The sequence below is a fragment of the Plasmodium vinckei genome (genome assembly GCF_900681995.1).
Source record: "Plasmodium vinckei vinckei genome assembly, chromosome: PVVCY_11".
NCBI classification, from domain to species: domain Eukaryota; phylum Apicomplexa; class Aconoidasida; order Haemosporida; family Plasmodiidae; genus Plasmodium; species Plasmodium vinckei.
The window spans coordinates 1,572,375-1,587,186 of NC_051303.1; the positions used below are offsets into that span (position 1 = coordinate 1,572,375).

At 21.6% G+C, this 14,812-nt stretch overlaps 6 protein-coding genes across 6 annotated transcripts; 4 read left to right on the forward strand and 2 right to left on the reverse strand.

Annotated features, from left to right (window-relative positions):
• Positions 1-1,089: 1,089 nt before the first annotated feature.
• Positions 1,090-2,208, forward strand: PVVCY_1104400 (U1 small nuclear ribonucleoprotein, putative; the record flags this gene model as incomplete). Its single annotated transcript, XM_008625939.1, has 1 exon — positions 1,090-2,208. The coding sequence occupies one exon, from the start codon at positions 1,090-1,092 to the stop codon at positions 2,206-2,208; it is 1,119 nt and encodes a 372-aa protein (XP_008624161.1).
• A 1,127-nt stretch (positions 2,209-3,335) lies between these two features.
• On the forward strand, positions 3,336-4,779 carry PVVCY_1104410 (conserved Plasmodium protein, unknown function; the record flags this gene model as incomplete). The annotated part of the gene is made up of 3 exons (XM_008625938.1): positions 3,336-4,146; positions 4,282-4,547; positions 4,711-4,779. 3 exons carry the CDS (start codon positions 3,336-3,338, stop codon positions 4,777-4,779), a joined length of 1,146 nt encoding a protein of 381 aa, XP_008624160.1.
• A 134-nt stretch (positions 4,780-4,913) lies between these two features.
• Positions 4,914-6,244, reverse strand: PVVCY_1104420 (conserved Plasmodium protein, unknown function; the record flags this gene model as incomplete). The annotated part of the gene is made up of 4 exons (XM_008625937.1): positions 4,914-5,050; positions 5,145-5,232; positions 5,333-5,518; positions 5,660-6,244. The coding sequence occupies 4 exons, from the start codon at positions 6,242-6,244 to the stop codon at positions 4,914-4,916; spliced, it is 996 nt and encodes a 331-aa protein (XP_008624159.1).
• A 1,171-nt stretch (positions 6,245-7,415) lies between these two features.
• Positions 7,416-10,214, forward strand: PVVCY_1104430 (conserved Plasmodium protein, unknown function; the record flags this gene model as incomplete). Its single annotated transcript, XM_008625936.1, has 1 exon — positions 7,416-10,214. The coding sequence occupies one exon, from the start codon at positions 7,416-7,418 to the stop codon at positions 10,212-10,214; it is 2,799 nt and encodes a 932-aa protein (XP_008624158.1).
• Positions 10,215-11,290: 1,076 nt separating this feature from the next.
• Positions 11,291-12,488, forward strand: PVVCY_1104440 (NADH-cytochrome b5 reductase, putative; the record flags this gene model as incomplete). The annotated part of the gene is made up of 2 exons (XM_008625935.1): positions 11,291-12,089; positions 12,217-12,488. 2 exons carry the CDS (start codon positions 11,291-11,293, stop codon positions 12,486-12,488), a joined length of 1,071 nt encoding a protein of 356 aa, XP_008624157.1.
• A 676-nt stretch (positions 12,489-13,164) lies between these two features.
• On the reverse strand, positions 13,165-14,213 carry PVVCY_1104450 (ribosome biogenesis protein MRT4, putative; the record flags this gene model as incomplete). Its single annotated transcript, XM_008625934.1, has 3 exons — positions 13,165-13,542; positions 13,672-13,762; positions 14,008-14,213. The coding sequence occupies 3 exons, from the start codon at positions 14,211-14,213 to the stop codon at positions 13,165-13,167; spliced, it is 675 nt and encodes a 224-aa protein (XP_008624156.1).
• Positions 14,214-14,812: the final 599 nt, after the last annotated feature.

Below are 14,812 nucleotides of genomic sequence, written 5' to 3' on the forward strand. Positions count from 1 at the left end.
TTTTCTTATGTATGATTACAAATTTGTATTTGTATATATTTTTAATGTAATATATTATGTGTAAATAAAGTTGTATATGAAATTGTTTATATACATAGGGAGTAATGTGTTTGTTATTCCTCTTACTATGATTGTGTTTTTAACGGAAGAAATAAAAAGTTGAAAAGATATAATCAATAATATGAGGAGAACAATTATATACACACTATATTAATGTTTCTTTTTTTTAATGTGAATTTATATTTTGTTTTATTTTTTATATTTAAGAACATAAAAAATAATTCGAATTGGATTGTGTATAATTGAAAGAAAAAAATAATAAAATCAAGGATAAAAAATTAATAACAAAAGTTTATTAATTTGAAAATACTATAACTATCCATAAATAAAAATCCAAATAAATAAGTTTTTTATATGTATGTATTATACATATTTATAATCTTTGATAAGGTTACGCAAGAAATTTTTTTTTATTTTTTTTAAGTATCACGTATAGGTAATGTTATGATACCATAAAGCACTAAAAAGGAAGAGGAGCCAAAATAATATATAATAATTTTATAATAGTGGAAAATATTATTATTTCGAAAAAGTAAAATTAACAAAATCGAGAAATTGAATAATATTTTTGGCTAAATAAATTTTAATACCATAACTAAAAAAAGTAATAAAAAAAGTAATAAAAAAAGTATAAAAATAATAATAGTAAAAAATAATATAAATACACAGAATAATCAAGTTGTAATAATAAGGGGAAAAACGAAAAAATGATACACGAAAAATGTTGAAATAGAAAATAACAAATCGATTTCTATTTTTGAAATATATATATATATTATCAAAACGTTATTAGCCATATCATATTATTTAAGAGTTAGTTGGTAACAGATTATATAGTGACAAATATGGAGATAATGGGAAACCAGTTATGAATTAAAATTAATGTATCAAACAAACCCATTTTTTTTTTATGATGAATAATTTGGAAATATTATAAGTATATTTATTATGTACAGATATAAATAGTGTATATAATATATTATATTTATTTAGATTTTTTTGTTTAAAAATTTACGTATCAATATAAAGATGTCTGCCATTGGTTTACCTCCTCACATTTTAATTTTATTTCAATCGAGGCCATTATTAGAGTTTCATAAACCAATTAAAAAGAAAAAGCCAAAAGAATATAGCGGGATAAGTGATTTTTTAAATTATTTCGAAGATGGAAAACCACCACCTAAAATAAAATTAGAAAGCCCTAAAGAAAGAAAAGAAAGAAAAAAAAAAGAAAAAATAGCTTATAATGAATTAATTTTAAAAGAGAAAAAAAAAGAATATGATCCATTTAAAAATGCTGATATATCTAGTGATCCTAAAAAAACATTATTTATTGGTAGATTAGCATATGAAGTAAATGAAAAAAAATTAAAAAAAGAATTTGAAACATATGGAAAAATAAAATATGTTAAGGTTATTTGTGATCAAGATAAAAAACCACGAGGTTATGCTTTCATAGAATTTGAACATACAAAAAGTGTAACAGATGCTTATAATTTAGCAGATGGAAAAAAAATTGAAAATAGAAGGATATTAGTAGATATGGAAAGAGCAAGAACAGTTAAAAACTGGTTACCTAGAAGATTGGGAGGTGGTAAAGGTCCTTCTAGGGGCTCAGATGAAAGAAAAAAAATGACACATAATGTAAATTGGAATGCTTTAATTAATAAAGACAAGTATAGAGATGACAAAAGAAAGCATGATGATCCATATAAAAATGTCCCATTATATAATGAGAGAAATAATGATGGCCCATATGGAAATAGTAGCTCAAGAGATCATAGGTCGCATAGGGGTAGTGAAAGAAGTTCGAAAAGGGATAGACATCATAGAAGTCGTAGAAGCGATTCGCGTGATAGGCATCATCATAAGCATCGAAAGAGAGAACACAGTAGGAATCGAAGTAGAGACAGAGATAGAGATAGAGATAGGGACAGAGATAGACACAGAGATAGAGACAGGGATAGAGACAGAGATAGAGATAGACATAGACATAGGGATAAAAATAGAGATAGGCATAATGATGCTCATTATGATAAGGAAGAAACGTTTAGAAATAATATGAATAGCCAAGAAAATGGAAACTATGACAATGGTGACATGGATGAAATGAATAACAGTAACGAACATAATGAAGGGTATGAATAGCAGTAATGAATATAATTTTATAAACTTTCAAAATGTTTGACATTGCAAATGATAAATAATTTTATTTGTGCAACCTGAGTGTGAAAAAAAAAGTAAAGATTGAAGAGATGTTTATAATATATTTTAAAGAAATATGAGAATACCTAATTGGAAAACAAATTTATCCTTTTCCATGTTCTTAAACTTAAGAATTGCTATTTTTTTATGTTATATAAAATTTACATTCCTTATGGACTAGCAATATATGCGAATAGTTGTAAGGAAGTTAAAAAAGTTCACATTTACAGAAGCAATATGCATATATGTAAGTGTGCTATGATATATTTTCCTCTCTTATATGTATTTATTCTTTTTTACTGGCTCCAAATTTATGTAGAAAATGCTTAAAAAATAAAAATTTGTCATTTTAAGCAAGCTACTATATATAAATTTTTAAGTTTAAAATGTGATTGATTTTTTTTTTTTAATTCAAAATCATTAAATTTGATATTAATTTTATTTCCCTAATTTTTTATGAGAAGATATAACCACATTTATAATATTATGCTTAAAATTACGTCTTTTTTATCCCTATATATGTTTATTTATTTAGCTTTTTGTGTGTGTGTATTTATTGTTTGGCCATAAAAAATAAACACTACATATGAAAATACGCACATTAGTTTTATTAAAACATTTTTGCAATTTTTTCAATTTTTGCATATGAATACTTACGTATCATAATTTTAAGACTTTCTTTTTTTTCTATAATAAATTTAATTAATATTTTTGTGAACTATTTTACTAGTGCATTTTTATTTTATTTTAAATGTATAAAGATTGGGACGTTAGGAGAGTGTTCAAACAAAGTGCAAATATAAAAATGTAGGATATGTTATGATTATTTTATGACTGAGAAATAAATTAGTATAAATTCTTTAAATACGTGATAAAAATGGTATGAAAAATTTATATAATTGTGTATGTAATGTAGGAAGGCAAATAATATATATTTTTTTTATTTATCTTGGAAATATAGAGAGTAATATTACAAGTATTTATATATTAGCAAATCGAATGATATACCTTTTCAGATAGCTTTTTCAAATACATACAAAGGATTATAGATATTTATATAGTTGTCTAAAATGGAAGAAAATCATGTAAAATTTTTTACCTACATAGATATTAAAAAAAAAGATATGCGGAAAATTATAACAATGTGTAATAAAAGAAAGCAAAAAAAAGTTTTGATGAAAAAGTTGAAGATGGATTTTGGAGAGAATAATATAAAAATAACTGAAAAGACAAAAAAAACATTTTTAAGAATTAATAACTTTTTACCTGTCGGAATAAACAATGAGCCTACAATTGAAGAAATGGAAAATGATCAAGAATGTTTTAGAAATGTTTGGATGGAAAAAAAGACTACAACTTGTTTATATGATTTATCATTATATAATATAAATAAAATAAAAAAAAGAAAAATGAAAAAAATAGTAACGGATTTATTCTATAATATATTAATTTATTGTATAGGAATAAATTTGTCTATTCGTGAAATATCTACATTTTTGTCTATACAAAAATATATATTTTTAAAGCTTGTAAATGGTTATGAAAATATAATAAATCTTTTTTTAGAATTTAAAAATATTATTTTAAAACATTCTATTAATAGAAAACCAAATTATATTAAAATTTTTTCATATTCATCCACCAAATTATTAATTAAATATTCAATGAATAATTTTTTTAAAAAATTTGCATTTTATAAATTTATATTTAATCCAATTTATAAAATAAATTTTGAATGTCAAACTAATCAAATATTTGACCTTGATATATTTGATGACAAATGTTATGATATTAGGAGTATGGAAAAGTTAAATGACAATATCCAATTTTACAATTTTGAAAATGTTGAAGAGATGAACCGAGTCAAGGATTTAGTAAAACGTATGCTCATATAAAAAGAGAAAATACACATAATATATATTTCCCTTTTTAAATTGGCTTTATTATTTGTTTATATAAATAAACTATATTTTTTATATCACTTATTTATAATTTTGTATTTTCCTTCTATAATAGTTAATGTAGGAAGTGTAACCAATTTTGAAAATAAAAATAATGATAATTTTGAAAAAGAGTTTCAAAATTATTTGGATAAATATAGCATCACAAAAAATCTCAACATTTTTGAAGTTAATAAATATAAAACAGATAAAAATTTACAAAAGGTATTTAATAGTATTAAAAAAAAATCTAGCTACCCAACAAAATTTTGTGAAAATTGTGAAGCCCAAAAAAAAAAAAATTTCGAAAAAGACACATCCAAAGAGCAGATCATAAAAAAGGTACTATACATAATCATACATAAAATTGTTATTTTCTTTATTGTAAATATTGTACACTTATCTAAGGATAGTTATGTGCATAAATAAGTAAATGATCAAGGAGCTAGTTTTCATTATGTATATATTGGAGGGTTTATATTTTTCTGTTTCATTCCATTTATAGGCTAACAATTTATATACCGACTTAGAGGAAAGAGTCATTACGCGATTAAACCTTCTTTTGGGAAGTTGAAATAATTAAGAAAAATGAAAATACCATTTTATAAAATTATTAATGGAAATATCCTATGAAAATATGCGCAATTATGCATAGCATTTTTTATGTCTTTCTTGTGATTCTATTTCTTTTGCAAAATATAAAAACATTTATTTGTATAATAAAAATGTTTCGTCATTGTTCACTAACTTATTTTTATAATTCTTCGGAACCAGATCCTCAATGTTATTTATTGCATCGTAAATTACAACTTTTATATCTAATATAGAATCATTTGATATTTGTCCTTTGAAAAATCAAAAAAAAAAAAAAAACGGTTTAAAAAATGACATACTTTTTCTTAGTATTGGTCGTATATGTGTGCATATTTTTGTTCTTACCATTTCCCTCAAATTGGCTATAAAAAATGAAGGTGAACATAGTTTGTACTCCAACTTTGAGGAACAATTCAGCAACCTCATCATTTAACTATTGAGGTAAAAGAATAATAGTGAAATGATAAAATTATAAATATGATATAATATTTTAGACATTTGCTAAGTTTTCAAATAAGATTAGAATATCTTACCTTATTCATTTTAATAACCCTGAAGTGTTCACTTTTGAAGTCGTCGTATATTTTTATTTGACTCATATTTTTTATTTGAGATTGAATTATTATATAACTATTTTTATTAATATTTTCTTTATTATTGTTTTTATATTTTTCTATTATTTTGTATGGTATTCCATTTGGGGTTATATTATAATTGTCCTATAAAATATTAAAAAAAAATGCAGAATAGTTTGACAAATATTGATAAGGAAACAATAAATATACGAGTTAAATAAGTATACAAACGAAGGAATACATTATTTACAGATTTAAAAAGTGTTAAAAATGTTTAAACTTTACATGGTCGACTAAATATTGGGAATACAAATCATACATAAGTTTGATTTTGAAACTATTATTAGAATTATTTTGAGCTTCTTCTATAGCTTTTTTGCATATATGATGAATTTTTACACAGACATGCTCATAAAACAATTTTTCATTTTTATATAATTTATATATATTATCCTCAATATATTCTTTAACTAATTTATGAGTATATTTACAATTATCTATAACATATTCATTATATAGTAATTCATCATAATTAAAATATTGTTTCCATAATTGTGGGTTACATAGATTTATTTCTAAAGTTTCTTCAATAGCAATATCAATATAATTTTCTTTTTTATTTTTAATAATTTTTGTTAATAGTTGTATTAACTTTATACAAGTTTTACAAGATGAAAATATTTGATGTGTCTTATCGATACTTTGATATACTTCATTTTTTATTTTCATGGTATTTTTATCAAAAATCCCTAATTTTAATAACTCTGAAATATAATTATTTCCTGGATATATACAAGAACTTGTTTGAAAACATAGAAAAAGAAGAAATAAAAAATACGCAAAAAGATATACTTTTTTATTACTATACATTTTAATATTATATGATCACTAACATTATTTCTAATCACATTTAAATATGCATCATATTGTTTATGTACTAATTTTATAATGTATAAATTTTTAATAAAATAATTTTTATTATTCTTAATGGGAAGATGCTAATTTCGTGTTAAAACATAAGTATAGGATCTTATGGGGAAGTTAAAAAAGAGTGCACCGTTTGTTTTTGTGTAGAAAAAAGGACAAAATTTTGATGAGTTAAATATTCCTATTTTTTATTATTTACAATAGAATAATAAAACTTTTTAGACATCCAAACAATTATAATGTTACTAATAATGTTATGATTATTTTATCACAGAATTTCCCGTTTTACATACATACATACATACATACATACGAAATAACAGTATTAACCTTTGTCCCAATAATGGCATACATATTAAACATTTTTATGACTTGTTCTTTTTATTTTTATTAAATATGACATTCAAAAATATATAATTTATAGTATTACAATTTTTTTTATTTTCAAATTTTCACCATAAATAAGGATTAAAAGTTGCGAAAAAAATATTCTGACATTTTTTAGGAATGGTGTAGGACAAGTATATTGATCATAAATATGGGAAAGTAGAGAATTATATTATAAAAAATTTAATTTATTGAATATTTATATAGTTAAAAAATTATATTTTTTCAATTGTATATTTTTTAGAATGATATAAGCCATTTTTTATATATTGTATATATGGGAATAATAATCAGTGGAAAAAATAAAACGCCATCAAAAAAAGAGGGTAAATAAATTATTTAAAAAAATATATATGCATATGCATAATATCTTTGACAATTTTCTTAAAATAATATTTTTTAAATTGTTGTTTTAAATAATTTTGAAAAATAGTGATATTAAAAATGTAAATGAAGTAAATTATGTTAGTTAAAAAAAAATAAAATATATGGTATATTTGCAAATAAAACAACATTGAAGTTGGAAAAAATATTTACAAATATATATGTATGAAAAATTTTCAATTTTTTCGAGATGAATAAAGGAAGTTAAGTTATTTTGAAGAATATTAGATTTATTTTAAAGAAAATGGATTAAATTTTATATTTCAAACAATTTTTGAGATATTGTTTAAATATATTAAGATTATTGATAAAACATTACGTACTTTTGGTTACTCAAAACAAAATGTACGGATTTAAAGCAAAACCAAGGAACAATCATTTTAGGAATTTTAACAGAAACAACAATGGGCATAATAATAAATTTCACAATAACAACAACAGAAATAGAAAATATAGTAATAATAATGTAGAAGAAATTAGTGAATATATTATAAACATTTCTTATATCTTGAATGAGAAATATGAAAAATATTTTGTTTATGAACTAAAAGAGGAAAATATAAAAAAAGGTTATAAAGTTTTTGGTGACATAAATTTAGACGATTCTTATAATATTGAAGATGATATATGTATATTAGTTAAAATAAAAGATGAAATAAAATATAATGAAAAGGCTTTAGTTAAAACAGTAAAATGCTCAAAAATACTGGAAAAATTAATATATTATTGTTTTTTTTTATTAAAATATAATGAGAAGAATGTAAAAAATAATGATATAAGTATAGAATGTATAGAGATTTATAATAACTTTTTTAAAATAGTATATTCAGATTTCATTGAATTAGCTGTATGTAAATATGCATCCCATTTTGTACAAACCGTATTATGTTTATACACTTTTTTTAGAAGATATGAAGAGAAATATATAGAAGACATTAATAAAAAAAATAATGATTATAAAAAAATATCATATTATTTTAAAAAGATAGGTAATAATATAGTTGACAATCTATTTTTTTTAATTTTTGATACATGTGGGACACATATATTAAGATCCTTTTTATATTCATTGGGGGGATATTTGAATATTAATATAAATAATATATCATTTAGAAAATCAAAAATTCGTAATAGTATGTCAAAGACGGAACTGAAATATGTTAGTAAAAATTATATGAAGGATGATGATGTTAACAATATTAATGACAAGGATGATAATACCAGTTTTTTCTTTGAATGTTGTAGAAAAATAATTGATAAAATTAAAGATGAAATAATAAATCCAAATGAATCTCAAAAATTTAAAAATATTTTATATCAATATATTTTTTATGAAAATGTAAAGAATGAAGAAGAAATAAATCCAAATGATAAATATTTAGTAGAAAGCCAAAATCAACATTTAATTTGCCCTCTTTTATATAATACATATTCAGTACCAGCATTAGTAATTTTATTTGAATTATTGAAGGATAAAAAAGTTGAATGTGACGACTTAATAAGTGAAATATTTTTAATAAAAAAAACAAAAAAATATTATATTGATAAATATTCTAAAAAAAATCAACATTTTGAAGAAAGCCCTTTAAAACAATTGTTAGACATATTAATAAAATTAGATTCCTCAAGTATAATGATTGAAAATATTTTAAAAATTAATAGCGAGCACACTTTTTATGTTTTTAATACATATATATTAAAAAATATAAATCAATTAATATGCGATAATGCATATTCTTGTTTAGTTATGTACAATTATTTGTCTTTTGAATATATAACAGAAGAAATGTATGACTTATTGATAAAAGAAATAGATATAGATATTATTATTAAAAAAAAAAAATTTAACATTTTAAAATGTTTATTCGATTTATCACAATGCTATCAAAGGAATTGTAAACTTTTAGTGAATTCCTTGCTCAAAAATTTGGGTTTGATATTCAAAGATGGAAATTTAGAACAAAAGGATTTTATATCTGATCCTGGAAGAGCTACAAAATTTATTTGGATATGCATTTTATGTATGTGTAATTATAATGATTTGTCTCCTATAATTTTAAATATATTTGAAAATAATAATCATAAAAAAGAGAAAATTGAAGATGCTAACATAGAAAATGAACAAACATATAGTGACAATCATAATGATAATAATAATGTAGGTACATTAAATAATTACAATTTTTATAATCACATTAAAATTGATACAAATGGATATTATATATTGCTTAATATTTTATCCTTTCCAAAAGAGTCAATCATGCCTATAATACATTCTTTTAAACGTTTTTGCGATTTTTTAAAACTCGTATATAATAACAAGCCAAGCAATAGCGATATAGATAATTATAATAGCTTTTTAGAAGCCTTTTCAAATAATAATCATAATGGGGAAAATGGTGAGAAAAATAGTAGAAAAAATAGCTTGACTTATGAAGAAGGAAATAACTATTATAATAATTCAAATGGAAACAAACATGAGAATAAAGTAAAACCATTTAGAAGAAAAAATGTTGAATTAAGAGGAAATATATTATTATACTTTTGTTGTGATAAAAATTTATCTATTTTATGTGAAAAGATTGGAAATGCTTTTAATTTATTGAATGAAAAACATTTAAAATCATTTATTTTATTATTTAAAAATGAATATAAAAATATAGCTATTAATCATGTAGGAGCCCATGTAATTGTTACTTTTTTTAAAATAGGGGATGATCAAATTAAAAAAAGTATATTAGATTCATTAATTGAAAATGATATAAACATGTATAATAATTTTATTAAAAATTTCATGAAATTAAAAGAATATAAAAAAACAAAGACTATAAATACAAATACAACGAAATATTTGAAGGCTAAAAAAATGTTTGAAAATATTTTAATATCAAAAGAGGAAGATGATTCAAGAGATGGATTAGCTCAAGAATTGGATAATCAAAAACGACTAGAAAATGATGAGGATGATAACTTGTCAGGTACTGATGAGGAGGAAGAAAATGGAAAAAAATCGGATAAAGAAGATGAATTTATGGATGTAATATCTGGATTTATAAAAGATTCAAAAAAAAAATCGAGAAAACGTAAAAAAGAAAAGGATAAAATTGATAATGTTCTAAATAAAAGCGTAAAATGCTCTTAAAATTATGGCAATGTATTATATATGCTTATATGGGTTATCAAGAAAATATATATAAGAACAATTCGGTTGTACCGAATATAGATCTTGTATAACTTCATGATATATTTTTTTATCAAAAATAAATTTATAGATTTATTAAAAAGTTGTATTCATTAATATATCAATTATTTATGGTGATTTACTTATCTATATCTAATCAGAAAAAATAGAAGAAAAAAGCAAATAAGTAGGATACCGAAATAATTTGTGAATTCAAATATCCAACATTTTTTTATATGAAGATTTGTTTAAATTCGTTACACATGTTGCATTTAATTAAAGATATATATGCATGATATATTTAGAATTTTTTTGTATCTTTTGTTTTTTAATTTACTAATGTTGAAAACATAGTATTTAAATTGTTTTACAATTTTAAAAACTGATATAAATTAAAAAAATATATTACTTTATTCAAATCGTTTGACAATATTCCATTAACTTATTCTCATACTGTTATAAAATTAACAGGAGTATGTATATATATTAAGGTGTATGAAAATGGTCTATGTAAAAAATAGAACAAAAGATAAGTTATTCGATATAATATGTGCATGCTTGTATTATATAAATAGTATGCTTTATATTTCACTCAGGTGTATTATATATATGTGTTTTTTTTTATAGCCTTTTTTATTTGCCTTTATTTATGGTTTAACTATTTAAGATTGCTAAAATAAAAAAATATTTTTTTATAAATCGACATTGTAAAAAAAAAATATGATTTAAAAGTAAACAATTTTGAAGAAAAAATTATATGTATGCTTTTACAGTTTTAAAATAAATTATTTGCATTTAGGAATATGAAAATTGCAAAAAAAATAGTGTGTAGTTTTATAGACATAAATTAATAAGAACATATGTGTATATATACTATTGTAGTTATATTATAAAAAATTTTTAATTTATATTTATATATGTGTGTTGTTTTTTGTAATAATAATTTGTTTTTTTTTTATCTTTTATAAATTAAATTAATTCGTCTAAATATACAAAAATAGATATAAATTAAGGATATATTGAAAAGATATAAAATTATGAAGTCCCGAATTGACAATATGGTTGGGATATTTTCATCGAATTTTTTTATATCAGGAATAGTTGTAGTTATTTCCATAATTTTAGTTGTTTGGGGGAAGAGTAAATGGAATAAAAAGAAAGACTTATTTATGTTGTATTCAAAAAAACATGAATATGAAGAAATAGATATAAAAGATAAAAGTGATGAAAATAAAAAATTTTTAAATGGAAAAATTCAAACATTAAAATTAAATGATATAATTACATTAACAGATACTGTAAAAATATATATTTTTTCTTACCCAAGTGAATATGACAATTTTGGTTTGGGGATATGTAAGCATATAAAATTTAATGGCTTAAATATACAAGGAAAAGTAACAGGGAAATGGAACAACAATGATGATAGAGAAAAAGATTTATTAGAAATTTATAGAAGTTATACACCTGTATATATAAATAAAAAAAAAAAACAAGTTCATTTTATAATTCGTATATATAAAGAAGATGAACAATTTATTGATGGTGGGAAAATGAGTTCTCATCTTGATAAATTGAAAACTAATAGTACAATAAATATATTAGGTCCATATGGATTAATAGAATATAAAGGGAATAATGAACTTTCTTATTTATCAAAATCTATTAAAATTAAAAAACATATAGTTATGATTGCTGGTGGTACTGGGATGACTCCATTTTTTCGATTAATAAATCATTTACTATTAACAAAAAAGACAAATGTAGAAGACGAGCCTGTTTACATAACCTTTATATATGCAAACCGAAATGAGCAAGAAATTTTACTCAAACTAGGTGAGCTTTTTTTGTAGTGTACATAGTTACGTAAATATATATATGTTACTTTTACTCTAAATAGATAATGCGTACATGCATATTAATGTTTTCACTATATATATATGTACCTCTTTTTTTTTTTCAGTTTTTGACGAATATGATGCAAAATTTGAAAACTTCCAAAAAGTTTATAGTATAGACAAATGTTTAGATAATACACTGAAGGATACAGTTGACAATATAGGATATATAAACATAGACTTATTAAAAAAATATGTTTTAAAATATGAAAAATTAAATATGCCTATTAAAAATAGCGATACACAAGTTTTATTATGCGGTCCGCCACCTATGATATCCTCTCTAAATCTGTTATTAAAAGAGGAATTAAAAATGGAAAATGTCATGACTCTTTAGGATTGCAAATGGCATGTATTTGAAAGAAAAAAATGATAAATAATTAAATAAAAAAATATATAAAATGAATAAAAGTGAAAATAAAATAGTCACTGGTTATCTTCCATATAGTATGTTTGTCTATGAGTTTAGACATGATCATTTTGTTTTATGCATTGTTTTATTTTGTTTATATTTATATCATAATTGTCGATGCAATCCATTTAATTGTTTTAAAAAAATATAAAATTATGTTCTTAAATTGTGATTGCATATGTGTTATTTGTCAATTGGAAAGTATATTTTTCCATCTTGTTTATTTGATTTCTACAGTGAAATTAAAAAGTTTGTTACTAATTATTTTTTAATCTAAGTTGTACAAAAAATGCATGCATATATGCATTGAAAAATGAATAAATAACAGTTTATTTAATTGTCAAAAAATATTTTATACAATATATGAGAGATAATAAAAAAAAATGAATATTGTAATTTTAGCCTTTTAAAGGGAGCAAAGAAAATATTTAATTAAAAAAAAATTAAAAAAAACTATACACAAAGTCAAAATTTTTAAAACAACAAAACATAGGAAAGAAAAAAATTAGGTAGTAAGGTTGAGTAATAAAATATATATTGGTGTGCTTAAAATTTATAAATCAAAAGAAGGAATTGTAGCCATATTGAATTAAAAATAAAACTACTTTTGCATCAATGAAACAAAATTGTTTAAATGCCAATATGCTAAAACAGAAATATCAAATTTTCCGATTTTCATATTTAGCATTCTTAATAATTTAGCATTTTCTAAGCTTACAAGTTTATCTTTTTCTGCTAATACTTTATCTTCCTTTATTATAATTTTTTGATCGACAATATCAAAGTTTACTTTTAATTTTTGTAAATCTTTTTGCATCGAAACAGGGACATTTAAAACGTCCCCACATTTTAGGGTAATATCTTCTTTAGATATATTTCCATGTATAATATATTCCTCTGGTTGAAATTCGTTAAAAAATTTGATGACCTTTAATGGCTCATCCTTTGTTATTAAGAGAATTCGATTACCTACAAGTAGCTGTAAAAGTGAATGGAAGCAAAAAAAAAAATATAGGAATACATATGAAGAAGTATATTTTTGTTATTCCCAATATAATGCATAAATTTATAAATGAAAACAACACTATATATGTTCATGTAGACATACCTCTGCTATTTTTGAAACGTTTGGTTTGATTTCATGTTTCTCATCATCTCCAAGAGCTAATTTCATTAATTTATTTTTTCCAATAAAAAATCTGTAAAAAAATACGATTAATTAAAAAATTCTTTGTAATGTATACTTAAAAATGTATGAATTTTGGATAAACAAATAACAAATGAGTATATATATGCGTTTGCAATAATTGGTTAAAATTTATGATCACAAATTTAGCCTTTAAAATTGAGGGCATTTTCTTTTATTATTGCTATTTATTGGCAGGTGTAGTTTAAAATGTATAATATATTCCTTTAATACTTCTATATTGATTTATGTTCTTACTTTCCCCCCGATGGCTTAAAATAGTCAATAACCTTTTTGAGATTATTATTTGAATGGGTTCTCACATCTAATGCATAAATGTAAATATTTTGAATGCTTGCATGCTTCTTAAGTTCTGAAAATTTTTGGTCTTTAAGTTCTTTTTTATTTAACTTTTTTTTAACTTTAGTTAAAGATATAGTTATATTTCTCTTTGATTTAGGCATTTTAGGCAGTTAAAATGTAAAATAAAAACTTTGATCAAATTATTATGTAGAAAGTTGTTATATTCTACTTATTCCAAAAAATGGCAATCTAATTGTTTCTGCTATATATATATAATAATTATAACATGTATAGCATTTATTATTTATTAATTAATTGTTCATTTATTTATCATTAATTTATTATCCATTTAAGGAATTCAAAATTTAATAAACCTTCTCTGTTAATTCATTTAAAAAAATTAGTATTTTTTCTGATCAAAATATTGGAGAATATTTTTTGTTTCATATGGATATATATTTAGCATATAAAAAAAATGTATCATTTGCTTATTGAATTTTGTATATATATTACGAAACCAGTATGTTATAGATATGTAAAAAAAAAAAAAAAAATTGAAAGAATATATCTATGCATACTGTACCAATATATGTATGTTTTTATTGATAGCGTTATTCCTTTTGGGGCGTAGCGTTTTTTTTGTATACAGAGATTTCACACTTCCATGCATATTTAAATAATTAGTAATATACATATTTGTTGGATGCATAAAAATAAGTTTATAATTTTATATTATGTGATACATATTAGGAATAATGAA